The sequence below is a fragment of the Poecile atricapillus genome, chromosome 20, assembly GCF_030490865.1.
Source record: "Poecile atricapillus isolate bPoeAtr1 chromosome 20, bPoeAtr1.hap1, whole genome shotgun sequence".
Lineage (NCBI taxonomy): Eukaryota > Metazoa > Chordata > Aves > Passeriformes > Paridae > Poecile > Poecile atricapillus.
In genome coordinates this window covers 1,347,758-1,371,104 of record NC_081268.1, presented here as the reverse complement: position 1 = coordinate 1,371,104, position 23,347 = coordinate 1,347,758, and the positions used below count along the sequence as shown (strand labels likewise).

General features: G+C 45.4%; 1 protein-coding gene across 9 annotated transcripts in view; it reads right to left on the bottom strand.

Moving 5' to 3' along the window:
- MAPKAP1 (MAPK associated protein 1) overlaps positions 1 to 23,347 on the bottom strand; it is an 89,845-nt gene that overhangs the window by 14,010 nt on the left and 52,488 nt on the right. For 7 of the 9 annotated variants that reach the window (XM_058853318.1, XM_058853316.1, XM_058853322.1 and 4 more), the window contains 3 exons: positions 21,734 to 21,843; positions 7,070 to 7,177; positions 2,265 to 2,405 (listed from right to left, as the gene is read on the bottom strand). In XM_058853318.1, coding sequence (XP_058709301.1) covers positions 2,265 to 2,405; positions 7,070 to 7,177; positions 21,734 to 21,843 — 359 coding nt within the window. The remainder of the gene's footprint in view (positions 1 to 2,264; positions 2,406 to 7,069; positions 7,178 to 21,733; positions 21,844 to 23,347) is intronic. The other 2 variants (XM_058853325.1, XM_058853324.1) reach the window with 2 other exon arrangements.

The following is a 23,347-nucleotide window of genomic DNA, read 5'->3' as shown; positions in this document are numbered from 1 at the left end:
CAGAGAACACATTGACAAAGAATGTTGTCTTTTTTGTGTTATTGTTCTCACAATCTGGATGTGTTGAAACCTGAAATCAAAATACAATTGTGTCTGTGGCTTCTGCAGTCTCTGTCTCGCAGCACGAATCACTCACACTCAAAACCCAAGTAAAAATGCTCCTTCTACTGTTTATTAAATTCATTCATTTTGTCAAAAGGAATACCACCGATGTATGGGTCCAGTAACAGTGTTCTGTTGCTGCTCCCTTTGTTGGGGTCTGCAGTTGCCCCCTCCCCCTTCTTGCCAGCAGTAGTTTTCCCAGTCAATATGCTCCTGTTAGTTCTGCTAATGTAATACACAAGTAAATGTGTCTTGTTCTCTGCAACATGATAGAGCCTTTGTAAAACTGCTGAGAGTGCTGCTGTGTGTGCACTATCCTGTGATATGGGCTGAAACACAAAGCCCAGACCTTAAACTGCCACCTCAAATGAAATAAGCCCATCACTCAGAGGGCTGGGCACTCCTCCCATGGCCATCCACACATCACCTTTTACTACAGAGCTGTGCACAATGCACAGAACATCAAATTTATTCCCATGTTTTTCATAAACCTTGTCTCAAATTCAGGCCTCAAAACAACTAAAACATTTCCAAAAAGTGCAATCCACTCCTGCACAGCCACTGGCACCATTGATCTGCCATCAAAGAGCAAAGGAATGGCAGAGGATTTCTCGGGGTCCTCGAGGAACACTTGCTCTGCTACAGCACAAAAAGGCTGCAAAGGAAAGTGTTTGCAACTGGCCATCATCAAACTGCTGGAGAACAGCTCCCAGATCAGGCACTGTGGCTGCAGACAAAAAATTAGCCCCTGTTTTTTCCATTTCAGGGAGGAAGAAGCAGTCTGTCACTTACAGGTAACATGTAGCACTCATCAGCCCAAGCCCAAATAGCTCCTCCCTCAGTCCTTGTTTGACCAATCTTGCTCTTTTAATATCTTTTAAAAATTCAGGAGAAACCCCAGAAACTTACTCAGACTTTATAGAAATATTTTGATTTTCTAAATTTGCCCAAGGTTTGAACACCCTGCTGGGGTTTTCTTTGATTTTTAAAAAATAATCAGATTACAAAACCCCATTGTCAATGCACTGCCATCAAAATCCCGCAAGTTCACAGATTGTTATAAAAGGGAAATTTTATGGTCCTTACAGCACTGGGCAGGGTCAGCTCCTCCACTGCTGCACAAGTTAAGCCATTTGTTTCATTTAACAGCTCTTCTCCCTTAACCATTTATCTTTAGTGATCTGTCATGACCTTTTCAAGCTCTCATTTCTGACACTTCCCAGATACAGTGAGTCAAACTTCACTGGAAGCAAACTATCACACCCTGAGTTTGCTCGAACGCAGCAAACATGCCCAGCACTGCCCTGCTCCAGCACCAGCTGATAAATCCTGCCTTAACTAGACAGCTCCAAATAAACCAAAAAAGCCTCTTCTGTGAGAATTTTACAGACACATCCTCTTACATGTGCTTCAGGATGGAAGAATGAGGAGACTGTAGTGACAATAATACAGGAGTTGGGATAAATTAACAATTCTGAATTCTACAGAATAAATGCATTTTGTAAACATTATGGCACATAATATCTTACTGCTGAATCATTTCTTTATGGAAGTATTTTCAGGAATGTCATAGGTCACCTACCAATGCATCATTAATCAAATTTTCACAATTTAAACACAAAGATAAAAAGCCATTCAATCATTTTAAAACAGTAATGGGGCTTTTATAATTCAGGATTCTGTCAGCCCTTGGCCTTCAGGTTTTCAAAAGCATTCGGCGAGCCAATAAGGACAATATAAAACCTTTGGAGAATGCTCGTTTATTTTGTTCCACCTCAAATTTCCACCAGGTCGTTAAAAATCTTTCAGTCTCAGAAAAGGAAAAAACCAATAACTCCCAATTTTGCAAAGCCTCATTTAAAAATAACAAAACAGTTGGCAAGAAGCTTTCCATTAGGAAGCCTAGACTGAAAAAAAAGAGACGAGGTCATTAAATAATGGCCTTCGTTCAGAGGCAACATGTGCAACTGATTGGGGATAATAAAAATACTGAAGTATTTTCAACTGAAAGCAATATTTTTAACTGCTGAAATGCCAGCAACGCTTTCAAATGCTCCCTGAGAAAATGGCCCAAGGTGATAATGATTGCTGGAGAGTGGTGTGAGATGTGCAGGCAGTGCTGGGACAGCCACAGGGCTGGGCTGTGGCGCGGGTCGCTTTACCTAGCTGCACGTCCGTGGTGAACCGCAGCCGGTGGATCATGCTGACTTTGAAGGACTTGTAGTGGTGGCTGCTGAGCATGTCCTGCACTGTGGCAATATCGATCTGGGGATCCTCCTCTGAGACCTCTTCTCCTCTTGAACCTGCAAGACAAGCCACAGTCCTGAAGGGGAGGTTTGGCACGCCGTGGGGAGCGGGCTGGGGGAGCACCGAACGCTCGGGGAGGAGGAAATGCCACCCTCCAGCCCAGGGCAGGCACCGAGGCGCTGGTGGCAGTCGGTGGTGGCTGCAGGAAGAGCAGCACGCTGTGCCACCACGCTCCTGGCAGCACGGGCAGCCCCTGACCGCAGCGTCCCAGGGGAGGAGCAGGGACACCCTGAGGCCACCACCGCCTGCCACCCAGCACGGAGCCCAGGCACGGGCCAGAGGTGCCCACAGGTCCAGCCAGAGGTGGGCCCAGAGGTGTCTGTCCCCAGAGGTGCCACCCTTGATGCCAGCACTAGCACAGATCTCCCATGTGCTGGCAGCACCTTGGGCTGGTGTGAAGCTGCACTTTATTTACTGATTAGTATTCTTATTACCACTGCAGGTACTGCCTTTATAAAAGGCAACAACTCATTAAGCCAAAATGCCAATTACTGAAAAAATATAACACACTTTAAAGATTTTTTACATTTTATGATGTTGGATTAACACCAATTTCAACATTACTATAATGTGATATATAATTGCAGAGAGTAATTTTGATGCCAGCTGCTAATAAAGCACCTCAGCTCAAAATGATCATTCAGATGCTGGTAGATAAAGTGGCATAAATATGTTTGAAAACTGATTTAGCTTCTTGCAGGAGATCCTGAGGAATGACACGTTTTGTTTAATATCCTGGCTAATGTAGTCCTAAAAGCTGAACCAATTGCCAGTTCAGAGAACTAAATTTGCTGCAGGAGATTAATGAAAACTTTATATTTCGCTGAAATTTTAATAATGGGAAGATGAGATGATGGAGTTTTAGTACAGATTTTAAAGCTCCAGCAAAGCAGGTACCAGCCTGTCAGATTTTTCAGTATTAATTTTGCTTGAGACTTGTACTGTTGGAGTGGCCTCAACACTACACCACTGTGAGCATCTGCTGTTAAATGAGTCCAAAAGCACATGGAGAGCATAAAGCAGGAGATTCCCAGGTCAGAGACTTTCTCCACAGCTTTCCCAGTGCTGCCCTCCTCACACACCATGGACCCTCCTTTGGGGAAGTGGGACACCAAAGGGTTAAGCTACAAATTGGGCTGTGCCATTCGACTTGAAAGGATTCCAAAAATCAAATTAAACAGTCTCCATGTGAATTTATGCAGAGCCATCTTAACACTGCAACCACTCCATGCTCCAGAGTGACAAGATAAATTGTAATGGCTCCTTCTGAGACATTACAATGCATTTTGTCACAGACCCCTGTGTTAATGTCTCTATACTATGGATTATCATAATGTATCATGTCAAACCCTCATGCTGCACTACTCCAAAGATACACTGAGATATGTCAAACTTTTTGGTGCACTTAAAAGCATCTTGAGAGGCTGTGGTATGGCCATGCGTGGCAGTGAGGCAGGAGGATGGCAGTGGCACCGCTGCCCGGCTGCTGAGAGCGGGACCCTCCTCCAGGCTGGAAGGCAGCGGGGTGTCCCCACAGCCCTGTCCCCAGCTGTGGGGTCACCACAGCACCCTGTGCTGGGACAGGAGCTGGGACAGGGCAGAACCGACCCCCCCGACCCTGGGCTGCCCACACAGCCCCCAGGCCAGGCCTGTGAAACACAGTGGGGTCGGTCACTCGTGCCACCTCATTACTGAAAACTCTGATTTTCAACTGAGACCAGCAGCGATGGAACAGCACCAGCTCCATGAGCTGGAAGCAAGGCAGAAGCTAAACCAGAGCTTCCTCCTCTGGGGGCTCAGCTAAACCAGGAGCCTCCTGAGACAGGGACCCCTGCCAGCCCCGCAGCACAGATAAAAATGACACATTAGGAACACCACAGCACTGAAATGTCACATGCAGCCTACTCAAGAGCAAGTGAACCTGTATTTCCTCGATAAAACAACAAAACACAAAGTTAACTGCACTGCAAAAATGTCCCTTATTACTTTAATGTACTAGAATATTGCTTAATGAAAGTTCTTAATTGCAATACAATTAATTACATACACAGAGTCCCCAATTACATTTTCCAATAAGACATTGGCTTTGCTATAGGTCTAAAGGCACTAAACCAATTTTAATATATTAAGACCAATTTCCCTTGAATACTAATTACTATCTAATGATAAAATGAGAAAGAGGAACTTTCCAGAAGTAAGATGGCAAGAATAAAACTAAATTAGCCATGAACGGCTTCCTACCACACATAAAGGCATTTCACATTACAAAGTGCAGCTTTCAGTTTAAAGATAAATCTTTGTGCAAGTTAAAAGTTCTGCACACTGGAAGCAGTTTATTAGCTTGAATGCTATTAGTAAATGCTGGATGGAAAGGGGATTTCTCCATACATATTTCTTAATAATGGAAAGTTTTTGTTTCATTTAATACCCTGAAATATAAACTTTCTCTTTGCCCAAAGGAATGTGGCTGCTCTTCTCCCAGCAGATGCTTGGCATCATCCACATATATATTTATAAATGACTATGAGACTATGAAGAGCACATTTACAAGTAATAGCTGCTACAACAGAGTTTTTTCTGACTGGCATATCAAAGCTAAAAGTATTTCAAATCAAGACAGAATGCACAAAGTGAATATTTCAGTTTGCTGATAGGATCGTCAAGCCATTATTTTATTGATAGTGCAAAACTGTCAATATTTCTAGTCTAATGTCATGCCAAAAGATAGCTCCTAAGCACCCCAAAATCCATTTTCTGACAGCGCAGGGAGGAGCCAGGCTCTGCACAAGGCAGGGATTGTGACTGATCTCACAATTGATTCACAATCACAATTATGATTGAGCCCTCTGAGCAGGGGCATGCAGGGTGCCCCTGCCATGGGACTCAACCCCAGCAGGGCTCCAGGTCCTGCTCCTAGCTGGGCACATCACTGCAGAACGAGGACAGGAACTCCCCCAGCTCAGGGAACGAGGGCAGGAATTCTCCCAGCTCAGGGAACGAGGGCCTGGCAGCCCCAGGGATCCATCCCACACCTCTCCAGTGCCCAGGGGAGGAGCAGGGCTCACTTTGGTGTCCCCTGGCCTGGGAGGGAAGGGGAGCAGTGCAGCACAAGGACTTCAGAAGGGAGAAGAGTCCCCTCAGCACTCTGACCGACATTTATTTTGAGCCAAGGTTCCTGAGGTTCTCCTGGAGCAGAGCAGACTGACTGCCTCCTGCTACACTAACTATAAACTTCCAACAGATTTACGCTTTAAGTAATGGGGCAATCTGAACCCAGTCACTCACAAGAGCAAAGACCTGCAGGAGATACGGCCACAGGCCACGGCCTGGATTCCTCCACAAATGATGAAAATACATTAAAAATGCAGTATCTACAGTATTCTTTTAATTACAGAGCCTGGGTTTAAAAAAATGTTACTTTAAATCAGAAGCAAAACCCATGCAAGTATGACTAGTGTGCATCATTTCATAGATTAAAAATCAATACAAAAATAATAGGTGGGATGCAGACGTCGGGGGATTCTGGCTTGTGGAAGAGCACAACTTGATTAGTGAGGTCAGAATTGCTCCATTTCCTCAGCACAGCCCCCCTGCTCCCTCTTGCCAAGGTCTCTCCTCAGTTTCTCAGAATCATTTTATGAAGAAATGAACCAGGAGCACCAGGAGTATTTTGGGAGCAATTCCCACCTTATGGAGAGCAGCAGCCAAAGCTGTGAGTGTTAATCCCAGCCCAGCAGCACTGGGGGCTCGTGCTGCTGCTCACTGTTGCAACCTGGGCTGTTTTGGTCTTTCTGGGGATGTTCTGCTGCTATTCTGGGGTAAGATACAGCTGCTGTGGCTAAAAAGCAGCAGTTGAAAGGTTTAACCTTTGCACAGAAAGAACAAACTCTTCCACTACTTTAAGCAGGCTCTTACTAAGGCTGTGTGCAGTTCTTGGCTGAGGGCTGGACTGTGATGGTTTTACTCATTAGTACAATCAACATTTTTACACAAAATGGAATGAAAGAACACCAAAACTGAGAGCGTGGCTCTTGTAAAGAATGAAGGATGGACCAAAATGGCATAGGGAACAAACACAAGTCAATGTTAAATGTCTGTTTTTAAAGTTTCACATTGTTTCATGTAAAGAAATAAATCAGAAAATAAATATTAGGATCATTAAAACAGTAATAGAATAAAAATAATTGAGCAGAGCTGGAGAGAAGATTATTTGTCTGGCACTTCAAAAATCATCAAACTGCTCTAGTTATTTCTGCATGGCTAGTTTCTTTAAGTTGTATTAGAAAACCCCAGTGCCTCTGTCAGCCACACTGACACGGCACAACACCCTGCAGACCAACCCCTCGACTCACTGAGCAACGTCTGCAACACAGACAGGTTCATATTTCGTGTTTTTCAGGGTTGGCCATAACTTCACAGAGCAGAGTTTAACAGCAGAAGATTAATCATGAAGTGATAAACAGGATGCAGACTATTTACTAAAGGTATGAGATCCATCATTTCCCTCTGGAATATTGTTTTGGCACCATGGAGAAGTGCCTCGGGACACAGAGTCTCGTCAAAATGTACTTGCCCAGACAGTACAGCTTGTGTTCCAAAATACATAACTTATGTGAGTTTAAGCAGTTTACAAGAGCAAAAGTGAAAAGGGGAAACATACTGTTCTCCCGGACAAGGCAGAATTCCAAAGTGCTCTGGCTCTCCAAGGTACAGTCTAAATCTACTGGGACATTAGGTTCACTCTGCTTCTCCAGCCGATACTGAGGACCTGAAACATAAAGTAACTTGTAAAATCATCTGTTTTCTAACACAGTGATGGCTTAGCACGTTCAACTAACATGAGGTTACGCAGCCCAGGAGCACAGCAGGTGGGGTGGATTCTCAGAGCCCTTGACCAAAGGAAGGGCCCTGGCAGAAGCTGGAGGATGGTGGAAGGAAACAACACATTCCCACTGCCTGCAGCAGTCCCCTGAGCTGACAAGCCCCTGTGCAATGCTCCCACCTTGTTCCTACACCAGGTGAGCCTGCAGCAAACCCCTGTGAGCACAGCCTGGTGTGGGAAACACCCGCCCGACCTCGCCGGACACCCGGGGATGTTCTGGGCACCTTCCCCCAGTGAAGAAGCCCCCGGTGTTTGCTCCCTGCTGCCCATCCCTCCTGCCTGCACAGAGCACTGGGAAATATGTGGGAAGGAAATCAGCCCTTCCTTATGAACTGCACCACACAGAGGGACAAATGCTGCTGCTTTGACTGAATTATTTTCACATTTTAACAGTAGATCTTGAAGGTTCAGGTGCCAACTTCTTTCTCTCCCAACCAAATCCCCGAAGTAAGGACTTAAAAAGCTGTTTTACAGCTACAGAAAAAGTATCAAAAATTGTTTTTACAAAAACTAGGGCATTTTAAAAAAAAATCTTTTAGCTGAATGGCTCCTTAAACTACATGTGTTAACTGGAACAAAACCAGGACACTCTGATTGAATTCCAGGTGAAGCCCCAAGTGCACCAAGTTCCAGGTGGGACCCTGAAGAAGAAAAGCTCCATCCAAGGGCAGGGGCCAATACCCTCCTGTCCTTGCTCCACTTCTGCTCACACCTGAGAGCTGAAGTGCACATTAAGTTCTCACCTGTTTTAATCCAGTAAAACAACAGATACCTGAAAAATCTCAAGTAATTGAAAGCCCCTTTAACCAGGTCTCAAAAATCCTGGAACTGAAATAACAAAATCTATTCCCCCTTCACCAGTACTTAAAAGATTTCTGACTGTTTGCTGACTTTGAATTATGAGCATATATGATGAAATATTTAAAATATATAAAAAAATTAAGTCATTCAGCCTCAGATGGCATGCCTAAGGAATGGAATTTGTTAGCCAATTAGTTTTAAATTTACTACAGCAGAATTTCAATTACAGCTTCTCATTCCATCTTCCCACAGCCACGTGAGGCACTCGTTGGCCTGGGTGTGTTCCCTCCCCGATGAGTGTTATGGACACTCCTCAATCCCAGTGCTACTCAGAGCAGATGCAGTGCCAGGCTTTCTGCAGGACACAGGAGGAGCCCCACCCTGCCCAGCAGAACCAGTGATGGCACGAGGAGCTGCCACAGCACCTGCAGTGCAAACCATGCAGCACAGACAGGCAAACAGCACCATCACTGCTCCTCTGCCGGCTACTGGAAATGTGATTAACAATTAAGATTTAAAATAAATTAGATAAACAGAGGCCTGCTTGTTAGGCAGAAGCAAAATATACTGAATTGAAAGAAATATCAAAGCAGTAAATCAATTGGGATTTAAAATCTGGTGTAGGTTTAAGAACAGGACCAGCGACAGCAAAACCCAATGGCTTTGTCTGTTCTTCCCAAGCACGTTCAGAGATTCACAAACTACATCCAAAGGAACTGCTGGCACAGATCTGAACATCTGTGCTGTTGGTGCCCAGTCCCAAACCCCTACTCAGTGGGGGCAAACCCTGACACGATGGAAGGGTTAAATGCAGGCAGGGTTCACCCTCCCTCTGTGTGGATCCCATTCTACCAGCTGGACCCACCCCAAAGGCCATCACCCCCATCAGAACCAGCTGCTGAACCCTGAGGAGAGCCATCAGGGATCACACCCCTCAGCATGCCCTGCAGTGGCACAGGATCATTTTTATCTGGAGCAGCTTGAGAATTCCATGATCAGGTAAATTGTTTTACCCAGTTTGTGTCAAGCCTGTATTAGCTCTGCTAATAAAGCAGGGAAATAGAGCTCCAGAGCAGGAACCAGGTCAACCTGCCTTATGGATCACTCCTTAAAAACAGAAAATACTGAGAAATTAATAAAAAAATGCAAATGGATTTTCAGAGAGTATCTACTCTTCAATTATGCTTTAAATATCTGCCCACATTTACATGACCTCTGCTTCCCAACAGATGAAGAATGTTAGGCTGAGTCTGTGGAGGAGTTTTACTATCAGGCTTCTCTCACATGTTCAAATGATGTCACTGTAGTAGGAATATTGGATAATTTAATGGTCTCCTAATGGAATCTTGCTCTGTGAATTTCAACAAATTTTCAAGTGGCAATACCAAAGATGGATTTTATGGATTTCTGTAATCTCATGCAAATGTTCAATGCAGTTGTAAAATAAACCTTTAAAATCCTGGCACGGACTGTGCTGGCCAGCGTCCCAAGGCAAGTTTTCCTGCTGATGGCAGCTCCCAGGCTCCACACCCCTCCTGTGGGTGATCCTCCATCCACGTCCCTTCCATCTAAATCCCTGTTGAACCACTCTCACCATGGATTCTGCCCACTTGGCTATTTCAAGCCACCCCTTTAGAGACAGGAATGTTCATTGTGAATTAAAAACAAGGAAACAGACCCCAGGGCCCACAGCTTCCCTATGAGCACACAAAGATTCCTGGGAAGAATCCCACCCTATAAGCAAATTCAGGGTCCCTGGTGCAGAAGGGAAGGGCCACCCGCATACCAACAAACCAATTCTGCTGCCATTTCAGCTGCAAAGCTTTCAGAAAGGGCTTTTGAAAGCATGACCCATCAGTTCTAATTTTTAAAACTTATCCTTTCAGTCAAGACTAGAAAAAGGCCCATTCCAACTTTTATCTCCACTACAAAGTGCTGTTATCTTGGGCTGTTGTCAGGAGCTCTCTCTCTCTTTCTGCTGACAAGCAGAGACTAGAGAGATAAGATTGGGAACGAATCTCACTTCTCTGAGTAAATAAATAATCAATACTCATCTAAATGTAAATGAGAAAGTATCCCCCTCTGATAACAGGGCTCTTATCAAACAGCCAATTTTCTGCAGACATTTGGCCTCAACCAAATCACCATCATTCAGCCCCAGCCTAATGGCTAAAAATCGTAACTAAATTGAACCGATCACCAGAGATCAACTAAGTTCAGCCATGGCTACTACGGGTTCAAATGTTTGGAATGCAATTTTTCCCCCATTAACTTTCAATAGCAATGAAGAATGCCACGGTCAGGGGTGAATCTGCACAATAAACAACACTAACACTGCAACAGGGAACCAGGCTTTAAACAAAACCCCAACCAAACCCCTCTCTGTCTCCAAACTAGTTACTAGGGTGAAATAAGGATTATAGAAAGAATATTTAATGTTTGTGGAGTTGTCAAACCCAAACAAAAAAGACCAGGACTAACAAAAAAAATCAAATTGTTGAAAACTGAGCCTGTATTTTACAGCATTGGTCTCTGCTAAGAAAACATATCCCTATGCCTGTATATCCCTCTCTTCACCTTCAAGAGCTCCCATAATTCTCACCAACACCCCAGTTCCACCTGTGCTATATCAGCTGTTTCTGCTCCCTTTACAGTCTGTGCACTTGTCCAAAACACTTTTGAATTTCCCATTTCCATGACATTTACCTCCTGAATTTATTACACTGTGTGAGGAAAAGTATTCCTTTTGTTCCAATGAGCCATTGCCACCCCAGTGTTTGGGGTGAGCAGCTCCTGTCTCTGAACTACCAGGAAAAAAACCTTCCCAATTCACTGTTCCCACCACCTGCACTTCACAGACAACTCTCGTACTCAGTTGTGCCTTTTCCACACCAGAAAAGCCCTTCTCTCCTCAGCATCTGCTCCTCATTTCACGTGCCTGATCCATTTCCACACTCATCCCTTTCTGCATCTCTTCAATTCTCTTTTTTGAGGCAAAATATAGCAATTAAGATGTGGGTACGTTGGGATTTATGAACTCAGTTCCTGATGTTCCATTTGCCTGCTCCTACATGGAGCTGAAGTGTTCAGACCTGTGATGATGCTGGATACTTTTCCTGACTGATGGAAGGTAATTAGAGCCCATCATTGTACACATATAGTTACAGTTGCTTTTCACCATGTATATTATTTTGTACTCATTGACACTGAATTCCCTCTCTTGTTTTATTGTCCTGTCACTCAGCACTGTGGATACCTCTGCAGTGCTTCACAGACAGCTTTTATTTGCACTATTCTTACCTCTTTTGTATCAACAGCACATTTTGTCACATCAGCATTCACATCCTTTCCATGCCCCACATTAAGGAACAATGCAGGTTCCACCAGTTCCACTGGAGCCCCACCAGTAACCTAGTTACTAATCACCGAGGGCCATTATTCCTATTCTTTGTTTCCTGTCTTTTAATCAATTATTAATCCATGTGAGGATCCTCCTTCTCATCCCGTGACAGCTTAATTGCTTTATGAGCCTTTGTCAAATCTTTTTTGGAAATCTAAGCATGCCATGGAAAACCCACCATCACACTCAGGTGGTCTCTGGCTCCCTCTCAGCCTGCTGGAGCACAGCCTGCTCTGCCACAGCCTTGCCCCTGTTGTTTCATTTGCTCACATGTCATCCATTAATGCTGCTCTTTGCTAGGGGTTTCTGCTGCAGTTCCACAGCTGGTGAGACAGCCCAGGCACACCTGAACTCCTTCCACAACCCCCTGCCACCACCACACCAGAGAGCAGCTGGTGTGAGCAGCACCTGAACGTGGTGTGAATGGTGCAACACCTCCACACCTGACCTGCAGCACTCCCCAGACCCTGCTGCCTGCTCACAGGGCCCTGCAAGAGCCACGGAACCACAGAATGGCTCAGGCCAGATGGGAACCCCATCTAGTCCTTTCCCCTGCCTGGCAGGGACACCTTCCACCATCCCAGGCTGCTCCAAGCCCCAGCGTCCAGCCTGGCCTTGGACACTCCCAGGGACCCAGGGGCAGCCACAGCTGCTCTGGGCAAAGGAAAGAACAAAGGAAAAGAGAAAATAACTAAGAAAATGAAAAAGAAAAAATCAGAAATGTGGACAGCTAGGCAGCCACAGCCCAACAGCCACAGCAACAGATGCTGGACAGGAGGGAAGCAAAAGGGAACAGAGCACTGTCCACAGGCAGAAGGCAGCAGAGCAATCAAAAAAACCCTGTTGATAAACACTTAACACTGATGTCCGTAGGACTTTCCCTTTCAAGTCCCTCCTTTCACAAGGATTTGTGATTTATTGCTTGGCTGCTCCATCCCTGGGCTTTGAAAGCGCGATTCCGCTTGAGTTTAAACTGTATTTATATTTATTTTTTTGTTATCGCTTTTTTATTATTGCTATAGAAAATATTTGCTGGAAATATGTTGCAGCTATTACAAGGTCATAAAAAAGAGGAGATTTATGTATTTCTATCATTTCAAATAGTCTGTCAGAAAGTATCAGTCGTGCTAAGTGTAAGACTGCTGGATTCCAGTGTTCCCTCTGCCAGCACATGGGCAGCAGATGGAGGAATTAAAATAGCTCAGTGTGGAGGCTCCTTGGGTGCAGGCTGGGAGGAGGGAAACCGAGGCAGCTCCTCGTCCTCCTGGGGGAACCCTGGGTCCCCATGGGTGCTGGCCACAGCCCCTGGGCCAGAAACAAGAAGGGCTGAGGGAGCAGCAGGATCAATCCAGTGCAGAGGGCAGAGAAAGTGGGAACAGGGAGAGGGCTCAGGCCTCCTCCTGTGGGAGCTTCCTTGGAGCACGACAGAAGGGGCAGGATTCCATTGTGTGCTTGGCAATGACAATAAGACAACAGAAAATATGTAAACAGTGCAAGAGGAACTGGCTGCAGAGCAGAATGTTTACATCTCCAATCCTGCTGCTGCGAGGACGTCTTAAATCTGTTTATCTGCTAAAAATCCCCAAAGCCCCTCAACACCTCTGAAGTGGAATAAAGATTTTATCATTACAAATGCAAATACTGGTTAATAAATAAAGATATTTAAATAGTGAAAACAAACTTCTAACATTACAAACAAGCACGAGAGGTTTTTTTTAGCCCAATCTGTTTTTCCTTAACTTGCACTGTTGTGACATTACCGAATTTTACACACAGTTATCTGCCGCTCTCCACAGAAATACAGATGGTTTTTGTAGAAATAAACAGTCATTTATATGAAACAATTGTAAAATAGTTTATGGAAACCAGTGGTGTAATGCATTCAAATAAATGCCAGGCCTGGTTGATGGAGAGCCAAGGTGTTAAATCACACTGCTCAGGAATTCAGCTGTGGGAAACAGATAGTAAATCCAGAGTGACAGAATTTCCAGTGATGGCAAAGGTTTCTGACATCTAGTCCAGTACACAAAAACTACAGCAGTTCAAACCTATTTTACTTAACACTACCTTGACAGCCAGTGAAATTAAAGAATTTAGTCAAAAGCCCCTTAAAAAGAAACAAACACTTCATTTCTGGATTGCTTTTCTGGGAAACAGCAAACGTGCAGCACGGCCAGCAGCAACCCAGGCTGAGCACACCGTTACCAGAAGGGTTTCACTTAATTCCACCTTTTTGCATTAGCAATATGTAGCTTTAAATAAAGCTGAGACAAAATCATCATGTTTGATCTATAATGTAAAGCACCTACAGCAGAAATCCAATACACAGGTTTTATTTTAAACTCTGCAGCTGCCCCGTTCTCAGCCCCGGCCAGCGCCTGGAATTGTCCCCAAGGGGCTGTGCTGGGGCCAGCCTGGACGGGCATTCCTGGCTGAGCAGCACCAGGGCTCTCCCACTGCCTGGATTATCAAGTGCCAAAGGTGCTTTTTCTCTGCTATGAAGACACCACAGATTGCTCTGCAGTTTTGGGCAGCACAACCATGGTGCATTCAGGGTTCAGGAAAACAGAGCAGGGAGCAGCTGGTCCCATGAAGGTACCAGGGACCAGCTCAGTCTCTGCTCATCAGACTGGGTGAAGCAAACACAAAAATCTCAGTCACCCAAACACTGAGCTGTACAGTTTAAAATGTCACATAAATGACAGCATTATGACCAACCCAGAAGAACCAGTAACCAGATGAATTCAATACCAACATGTCCAAAGCAGACCCTCTTCAATATTTCACTTTCATCTCAGAGGCTGGGCATGAAAATTCTTCTCACCCATGCAGGCTGATCCCAGTCCCTCACCAGCCCAGGGCTAACTGGCCACTGCTCTTCTGACCCACTATTCCCAAGCTTTATTCCCGATGGGCTGTTCCACGTACACCGACACCCCCGGCCCAGCACGCGGGGTCTGCTCAGCGTCACCAGACTGGGGGGAGAGAAAGGGCACGAGGAATAAATCATCCTCACTGCAGAGCCAGGTCTGGAGGCAGAAGGAAACCATTCCCAGCAGTTCCATTGCCCCTCTCGGCACAGAGGGGCTCACCCTGCTCACCCACCCTGCTGCGGGGAATGCCCCACAAAAACGGGCGGGGAGAGCTTCCCCTTCCCCATCAGCTCCTGGCTGGGGCGGTGAGGGGAGCCCAGCACAGCTCTGGGAATGGGGGCACAGCTCTGGGAATGGGGGCACAGCTCTGGGAATGGGGGCACAGCTCTGGGAATGCGGGCACAGCTCTGGGAATGGGGGCACAGCTCTAGGAATGTGGGCACAGCTCTGGGAATGTGGGCACAGGGTGTTGAGCAGGGTGCAGAGTGCCCTGACCTGTAGGAGCTGGGCAGCACCCGACCCAGCACAGGGGGACAGTGCAGGACAGCATGGGGACAGTGTGGGGACAGTGCAGAACAGCGTGGGGACAGTGCAGGACAGTGTGGGGACAGCGTGGGGACAGTGCAGGACAGCGTGGGGACAGTGCAGGACAGCGTGGGGACAGTGCAGGACAGCATGGGGACAGCGCAGGACAGTGTGGGGACAGCGTGGGGACAGTGCAGGACAGCGTGGGGACAGTGCAGGACAGAGTGGGGACAGCGTGGGGACAGCGTGGGGACAGTGCAGGACAGCGTGGGAACAGCGTGGGGACAGTGCAGGACAGCGTGGGGACAGCGTGGGGACAGTGCAGGACAGCGTGGGGACAGTGCAGAACAGCGTGGAACAGCGTGGGGACAGTGCAGGACAGCATGGGGACAGCGCAGGACAGTGTGGGGACAGTGCAGGACAGTGCAGGACAGCGTGGGGACAGCGTGGGGACAGTGCAGGACAGCGTGGGGACAGCGTGGGGACAGTGCAGGACAGCGTGGGGACAGCGTGGGGACAGCGTGGGGACCAGCATCGCTGAGGAGTTTCCAGGCAGAGCCATCATAGCCTGGGCATCAGGCTCTGCAGGGCTGCTGTAATGAGCCAAAACAGAGCACCCCGAGCCAGAGGAACTCACAACTACCATTAAGCAGAAAAGCATGAGTGTGAACACAAGGAAATACAAATTAATTGGCTTTTCACTGTCACAGATGCTGGGGCTTCCATCCCAGAAAGAGTCAGAGCAAACATATGCATCGCCTACTCGAACATATTTACTTTTAAATTTAAACTCCTCCGTTACCATCATTCCATGACAGTATCAAACTTTAATGACAGTTTATTCTAATTGTAGTTCATCTGTTAGAAGTGCTTTAATCACAGGGCTTTAGCTTTACACAGTTTATTTTATCTTTTCAATTCTCCCTATTTTAAAATGTATGAATAAATACATACATGTGCGACCAAAATACTTACACACCTCCCTTTATAGATGTTTTTTTTGTCCTACTCTCCTGCCAACAAGGTAGGATGAGGAAGAAAAACCCCAGCAAGGCCCACAGCTCCTCTAGCAGCTGTTTTAGAACATTTAAGTAAGAAAATTTGACATGAAATGTGGTGCTGACACTGACATGTCAGAAACAGGATTTTCAAACACAACTCAGATCTCTCCTTCCCAGTTTCTCCTCAAACAAAGATGAACCCCAAGCAGAACTCTTCATCTGAGAGTCTCCAGGTTCAGAGGGGTAACCAAAACTTTGTGTGAACAAATCTAAAACATGGGAATCATAAACCACAACAAAAGCTGGGTCTGTAACAGACTGTGCTCCCAGGTACCAGGGGATGGAATAGGCTCTTTTCCTTGGCCTTGGCAGCTGTAATTCCTCTGATTCTGGCAGAGAGACTAAAATATGATACGGAGACTTTTATCTTTAAGTCCTATGCCTGTTTCTTGAATCTTTCTCTTTTCTTATTATTGAGCTTCCTGTGGCAGTGAAATAATACACTGAAACAGACCAGGAAGATTATTTTAAACTATTTTTGGTCACTTTACACATTTTAAAGAATGCAAAAAGCACTGGTTGACAGCTGTTAGGGACTTGAATGTTATTGCAAAGCAGCTGTTTTCATTTATCGAAAAAGTATTAATCTTTCTCCAAACTCACAGAACACTGAGCTAATAACTCTCCCTCTAACCTACGGAAAATACAGGTCATGTCTGTGCAATGTTGGCAGAAGGTTTTGTTTATAACAATTAAACTTGTATAGCATTTTGTTCTTAAAAGGACTGAGCCTTTCTGGTCGGGGGCTGTTTGCAGTCGGAGGCAGCTATTAAATAATAATCAGTAGCATGTTCACCCTGCAAAGAATTTCTACTTGAAATCAGACAAGATTAATCAGAGGAGACTTCTCTGTTCACTAGAAATTTTAGATGAAGAGAGGCTGACACAGACCAGGAACAGGCAGGATTATTCCAACATTTCAGCATTTTATGTTGTTTAGTTTTGTCTCTCATCTCCTTCTAAGAACATTCGGTTTTTATATACTGACATCAATGCTTAATTTGTTTGAAAACAAAGCCTCTGCACACATCCTCCCTGCATTGTTATTTACTTTGCATTAGTATTTATAGTCCATTCAGCTGAGCTCTGGAGGAGAAGGCAACTGGCATCCCAGGGAATGTGTTTGTTGAAGAGCAGCAGGAATGAGACAGCTCACAGGCAGGGAGATAACTTCCAAGTGTACATATAGTTCCTGCACATATTTAATTTGAGAATCACCATGGCATCAAGATACATGAAGTATCAAGGATGAAGTCACCATCTTTCTTATGTTCTTAAAATCGTAATCCATGCAAACGTATTTTATAGGGAATATTGAGTGCAGGCTTTGATGCAGATATAAAAAGCCTGATAAGATCTCCTTGCCTGCTGCACACTGTGGGCTGCTGTCAGCCTCAGCTGAGCCATGGGATCAGAGCATGGGCTGTGCCTTCCACCTTGGAAGAACTGTGCCTGCCTTGGTCCCACTGAGCCTCCCTAAAAAAGCAGATTTTAAAGTGCACAACTACCACAACCCAATTTTCTTACATGTTAATGGGGTAACATATGAGTATTGGTGAAAGTAAGACCAGCAGAAACACACACCAGACTGACTGAGGAGGAAAATCATTTCCCAGTACAGCAGATTAAGTTCTAGGGGTAATGGTGTTTTGCAGTTCTGCAACATGATCTGTATGACCTACAAAACTTCCTCTGCAAAGCCTAAGGGTGAGATTTTCAAGCATGCCCAACAGCTACCTGCTCCAGAAGTGAATGTTAAGGCTGTTGCTGATCTCTGGGGAGCAGAATTATCCCAAGTACTAAAACACCCAAATCTCACCTTCTAAAACAACTTTTCAGGACTCAGTTATTAGAGCTGCTCAAAATCCAGACAGCATGGTATCTGACATTTTTACTGATAAATTCAAGGAGAACAGGAAGTTCTTATGCTCCCAATCTCCAGCATGTGAGCTCTTTTCTGCAGATCTGCCACACTGCAGAGATTTTATATTTACACCATCAGCTACTGAAGTGCTTAAAGAAAGGAGATGTAGGCATGGCAGGTTTATACAAAACAATCCTTAAAGCACCTCTGGACACCAGGGTTCTTGTTATCCTAGTGCCTGAGCAGTGCCAGGCCCATGCTGTGCTCAGCCAGGTCCCTGTGGCACTGATGGAGCTCCCAGCTCTGTGGCTGGGGCATCACCCATCCTCAGGCTCTTTCTCTCCCATTTGGGCTATTTTCAGAAAACCCTCCTGCATGAGCAGTGCCCCTAAGCCCCCTCAAGGTGCTCCATCCTGGATTAGACCAGTCTCCCCTAGCAGCTCATCCCACAACTGCAGTGTTTTATTTCCAGCCCTCCCATAAAATATGCCTGTGCAATACACGCTGCTGAGCACGCAATAGGTTAAACAAATTGATGATAAAGTATTCGACTTCGTTAGTTTTCATTACCATAAGAAAACATCAATTACATTTTCTATTTTATGAGTGTACACAGGGGAATCCATTACAGTAAGCCAGAGGTTGTATGACTCTCTGCTGCTTCTTTCCTCAGCAAAAAGAGCAGTTTATTTCTGAAGCCAGCGACACCAGCCCAGAGGAAGGGAAGGCACACCAGCATAGCTGCATGGACAGCTCCTATCCTGATTTATCCAGCCTGGCTCCAACTAATTAAACATCTGCCTCAACGATTTCCTCTGCAGATTTATCTTCTCCAGTATGCAGCCCTGACTGGTGTTTGCAGACTTTTTCCTAACTTGCAGCCATTCCCTTGCCCTTCTCCCCGCTGGTTCTTTGGGCATGTGGCAGGAGATGATCCAGCATTCCCATTAACCCCCCTGTGGTGGCACAGGTCACCAGGTCCCACAGTCCTGCTGCAGGACAACCACATCCTCTAGGAAGGGACTCAGGGCCACGGCTTTCTCAGCTGCAACACATCCAGTTATTTCAGCACCTGCACTTCCCCCTGACTGGCTCAAACATTATTATTGTAAAATGGTCAGAGTTCATATGTCAAAAGCCTTGAGACACTGAGAAAGAAGAATTGCAAGGAAGGTAAAATAGTTTGAACGGTTTGCAATAATTTTATCTAAATAGAGCTAGGCACAATGAGAATATTGTTTCTGCTTTTTCAGGCCTCTTTCTATGAAGCAAAGGTTGTAGCCTACTTCTGTCTCCTACTGACCAGTATTTTGCTGCAACAAATAATTTTTACTGGCTGAACAAATTATTTAGAGAAAACCAGTCTCGTGTTTCAGCCCTGGTCATGGTGAACAAACCCTTCCCAACTGTAACACAGGAATTCCTCAAATTTTCCTCACCCAAAGTAGCCAACCCAGGTTTGCATTTTCCTACAAATTTAGGACTAGTCTGGAAAATGTCCTGTAAGTCAGTGGTGAAAATAGATCAGAAAGCAACTGCTTCTACCAGTACTGGAAAACAGCATAAGCTGTAATGTAATAAATTCATCTCTCCTGAAAAGGCTGATCTGGAGGCCCATTGAAGACAGGCAGAAAAGCTCACAGGCATTTCAGTTTTATTAAACTATTCCAAAAACTTTAAATAAACACATTCAGTCTATTTTTGGTAACAACCTTTTAAAAATCAGACCAATCAGCTGTAAAGGAAACATTGCTGAATGAGGAGAAATGCTTCTCCTAAATTATATCTTATCTTTTATTCAGAACTTTGACATCCTAATCCATTGGTTAAGAATGACCTGAAGCACCCTGGTCCATGCCCGTGCTGTGCTAATGCTCTGATCTGCAATTCCATTTATCCCTGCATCTGCCAGTGACAGAGGCACATCCTCTCCAATGATGAGGGATCTGCTAGATGAGGAATGATGGCAAAATCTTTTCCTACTCCTGCTCCAGTCTCTCTGTGCCCACTGTGGTGGCATCCTGGGTTCTCCCTGCCCTCACAGATGGGGACTGGCATGGCCTGTCTGGATCCAGAGGGTCCCCTCTGTGCACACAGCTACAATTGCTGCTGCTGCTTTAAAGATGACAGCAAGACCCTCCTAAGCCCTCCCACCCCCCCAAAGCCTGATAAGCCATATTTTGGGAGAGGAATGTAATTGTGAATAAGGAGAGGTTTGGATATTTTTTTTTTTGAACCACTATATACCCTGTTCCTGCAAAGGATTCTGAGCAGGAGGGCCAAGGCAGCGGAAGTGAACGAATTAGCTGAAGGAACAAATGCCAGGTCCATTCCTTTTCTAAACTACTGAGCAAAAGAAACAAAGTCAAAGCAGAATCAAATTTCAAATGGACAAAGAATATAACATCTGTTACACAAAGGGGGGAAGCAGTTTAAAGACCGAGCTAAGTGAATCCTTTAGCAACCTCCCTTCAGAGAAAGGAAATCTGACCCCAGGAAATAAATAAAAGTCACCCAAAAAGTGAACAAAAGAGGTGTTTGAAAAAACCCCAACACCATTCATCGCCGCTAACGACTTGTTCATTATGAGTGATGATGGATAAAGACTTCTCATGCTGAGATGAAATCAAGATTTATATGCATTGTTTCCTCTCCCAACTTGTGGGAAGATCATCATCATTTAATTCTATCTCTGCGGCCAGTGATGGGCATCCAGAGAGCTGGTTATCACACGGCGCAGTCAGCTGGCAAGGGCCGGGACGTGCCGCTGGCACATCTGGACGGAGGCGCCGCAGCCCGGGGTGAGTGATGGCTCCTGGCCACCCTCCAAATTGCTGCAGACTGGCGGGGCTCCTCTCCACCCCCAGCACTGCTCCTCTCCACCACCACCCCACCAACCCCCCCCGCTTTTTTTTTTTTTTACGAGAATCAGATTTTCATTGCTCCATTCAATTGCTCTTCTCTGCCATTTTTTACAGCTCTTATCGTTCCCTTGGAATATGGCCTTGAGACAGCTCATCCGTGTCCTTCACTGTGTTATCTCTTCTAACTTTTATTAAAACTTCAGCTCTCATCTGAAGATAGCTAATTAAATCCATGACAGATTATACACACATTTAAAAACTGCACTGAACTACTTTTTCTAAGGAGAACAGGGTTTATTTTCTTTTCCCATAGTTAAAACTGAGGGTGTATAAGGAGGTTTCATTCATTTACAAAGACAAGATCCTTATCTTTCCCACTATATAGATGGGTTTATATTAAAGTTCCTTTGTTGCGTGACAAGACTCAGTGCAATTTCTCTCAGTAATTATTTCTTGTTGCTGGAAAGATCTCTCAGCCTTATGCTTCTGAAATATATACACTGACATATATGTGAATGCACCCCCCAGAAAAACATTGTTTAAAATAGAAATACAAGCATTGTACATTTTCCCATTTTAAGTGTTCATATGCTTAAACTATAACAGCACTATTTTGATAACATTGTAGAAAGTAAATTTTTCTTTTTCACTACAAGTAACAATGAATCCTTGAAATTATTTAAAATCGCACTAAGTATAATTTTCTTACATAAGTTAAAAGTATATATGCAAACTCTATCATGGGCTGGACTTGCTGTACTTCTACCCATCATCCCAAATTACCATGAACTGGTCTTGAATGCAAATGGCTTTGTTATCATAAATAAATATTTGCAGGAATGGATATACTGCTCTGCAGCAAACATTATGCAGCTCCTGCACTGTCAGCTTTGTGCCAGCATGGAGAACACAGACCTGTGCACAGAACTGCTGTGAGTGGGGCTGGGACACAATCCCCCAAATCTGAGCAACGTTCACAACAGTTAAAAAGAGATATAAAATATACTCATGGAGAAAACACCCTGCCCTCTAGAAAGTACGATAAATAACCCACCTGAGCCTCTCTGTGATCCCTTCCTTCTCTTTAAGGCCTTTTGTAAGATATCCTTCATGGTGACCTTCATACTGTCCACCTGAATAAGTGAGAATCCATGAGCAGCATTTCTGCAAGACAGATGCACATGCAGTTTTACAAAACAATCATCACTGGCAGCTCCCCGCAGCCCTCGTTAGCTTCAAGCAAAGCACTCGTTAGGCACACGGTTAACGAAGTTGGGCTGTGAAGGGAAGTTAAAGGAGAAACCAAGCAAACTGCCTTAGCAAGGCAGAGACAAAACCAGCCAAAATGGATTGACATTCAAGGCAAGGGGTGTAAGGATTTTCCTAATTTATTGTTATTTTGGATCGCTTGGTGCTCAGCATTAGAAGAGAAAAATGAGCCATCGTGCCTGGGGGGCTCCTCAGCTTGTGTGTGTGGGGTGTTTTACAGCACACAACACGGAAGCAGTTTGCAGTGGCATTTTCACCCGTGTCCCACACGGGAAAGCCGTCAGTGACAAGCGGCAGAACACCCCTCAGTGACAGCAAATTCGCAGCACTATCGAGGTATTACTTCCATGCAGTATTTCCAACCTAAAGGGGTTTCTTTGGACATGTGTTTGTGAACACAATGGCACAGAATCTCCCAGAAAGATCCAAGGCAGTGGGTGCCTGTTCTGGCCATCACCCATGGGAGAGGCCACACAGGGGAAGAACTGCAAAGAGCATGGGGACAGCTGTGGGGGATACTGCTGCCAAACACCGAGAGGGGCAGCCCTGGGGAAGCAGAGAAGATGACAATATAATAGAAGAGACTCTGAATGAGCACATCAGTAAATTTTGCCCCTTAGCCCTCGCAGTCAGTCTCAGCTCATGTCAGTAGATGTCACTGCAGACAGTTCCAGGGAAATCCAAGAGCTGAAGGCTCCCACCGGAGAGATTGCTCTGCATGGAAAAAACTGGTTTGCAAAGCTATTTGGGCAGGAGGAGGAGCCTTGTATCTGGCAACCAGGAATTTTAATCAGGGAGTACAGCTCTATATGAACATCACAGCTGGAATATTTTTAAAAGCAACTGGCAGGCAAAAGCAATCCAAGCAACACAAGTACATCCTGAAAAACAAGCCCAGATTACATGTCACTTTGAAACACAAACGCTGGACTAGAGGTTGGAGCTCAGGTCATGTCAGATGTGGCATCCCCAGCCCATGCCATGACCCAGCTGGGATGAAGCCCTCACCATCACTGCTGTGCTCAGGGTGCTCACTGCAGCGTGACATGGGGCCAGGAACCCCCTGCCTGGGCACGTGCTGGTCACAGCTCCATGTCCTGCAGGCCCCTCGTGCTCTTGGGACCAGCAGCCAAGCCTGGGCTCAGGACGTTCCCCCCCTCCCTGGAGTAAGATTCCCTCTCCTCGGTTGTGCACTGGTCTCATCTGAATTTCATTTTCAATTCCCTTTGTTCCTGGCAAAATGAAACTGCCTAAAAGCCCCAAATTTATGTTCTCCAGACCATTTATTATTTATTACTCTATCTTACTCATCTTCAAACCAAATAATCCCAACCTTTTCGTGCATCTACTTTTCCCTCTGTTTCTGCCACGTGTTCAGTGCAGCAGGAGCAGAGCTGAG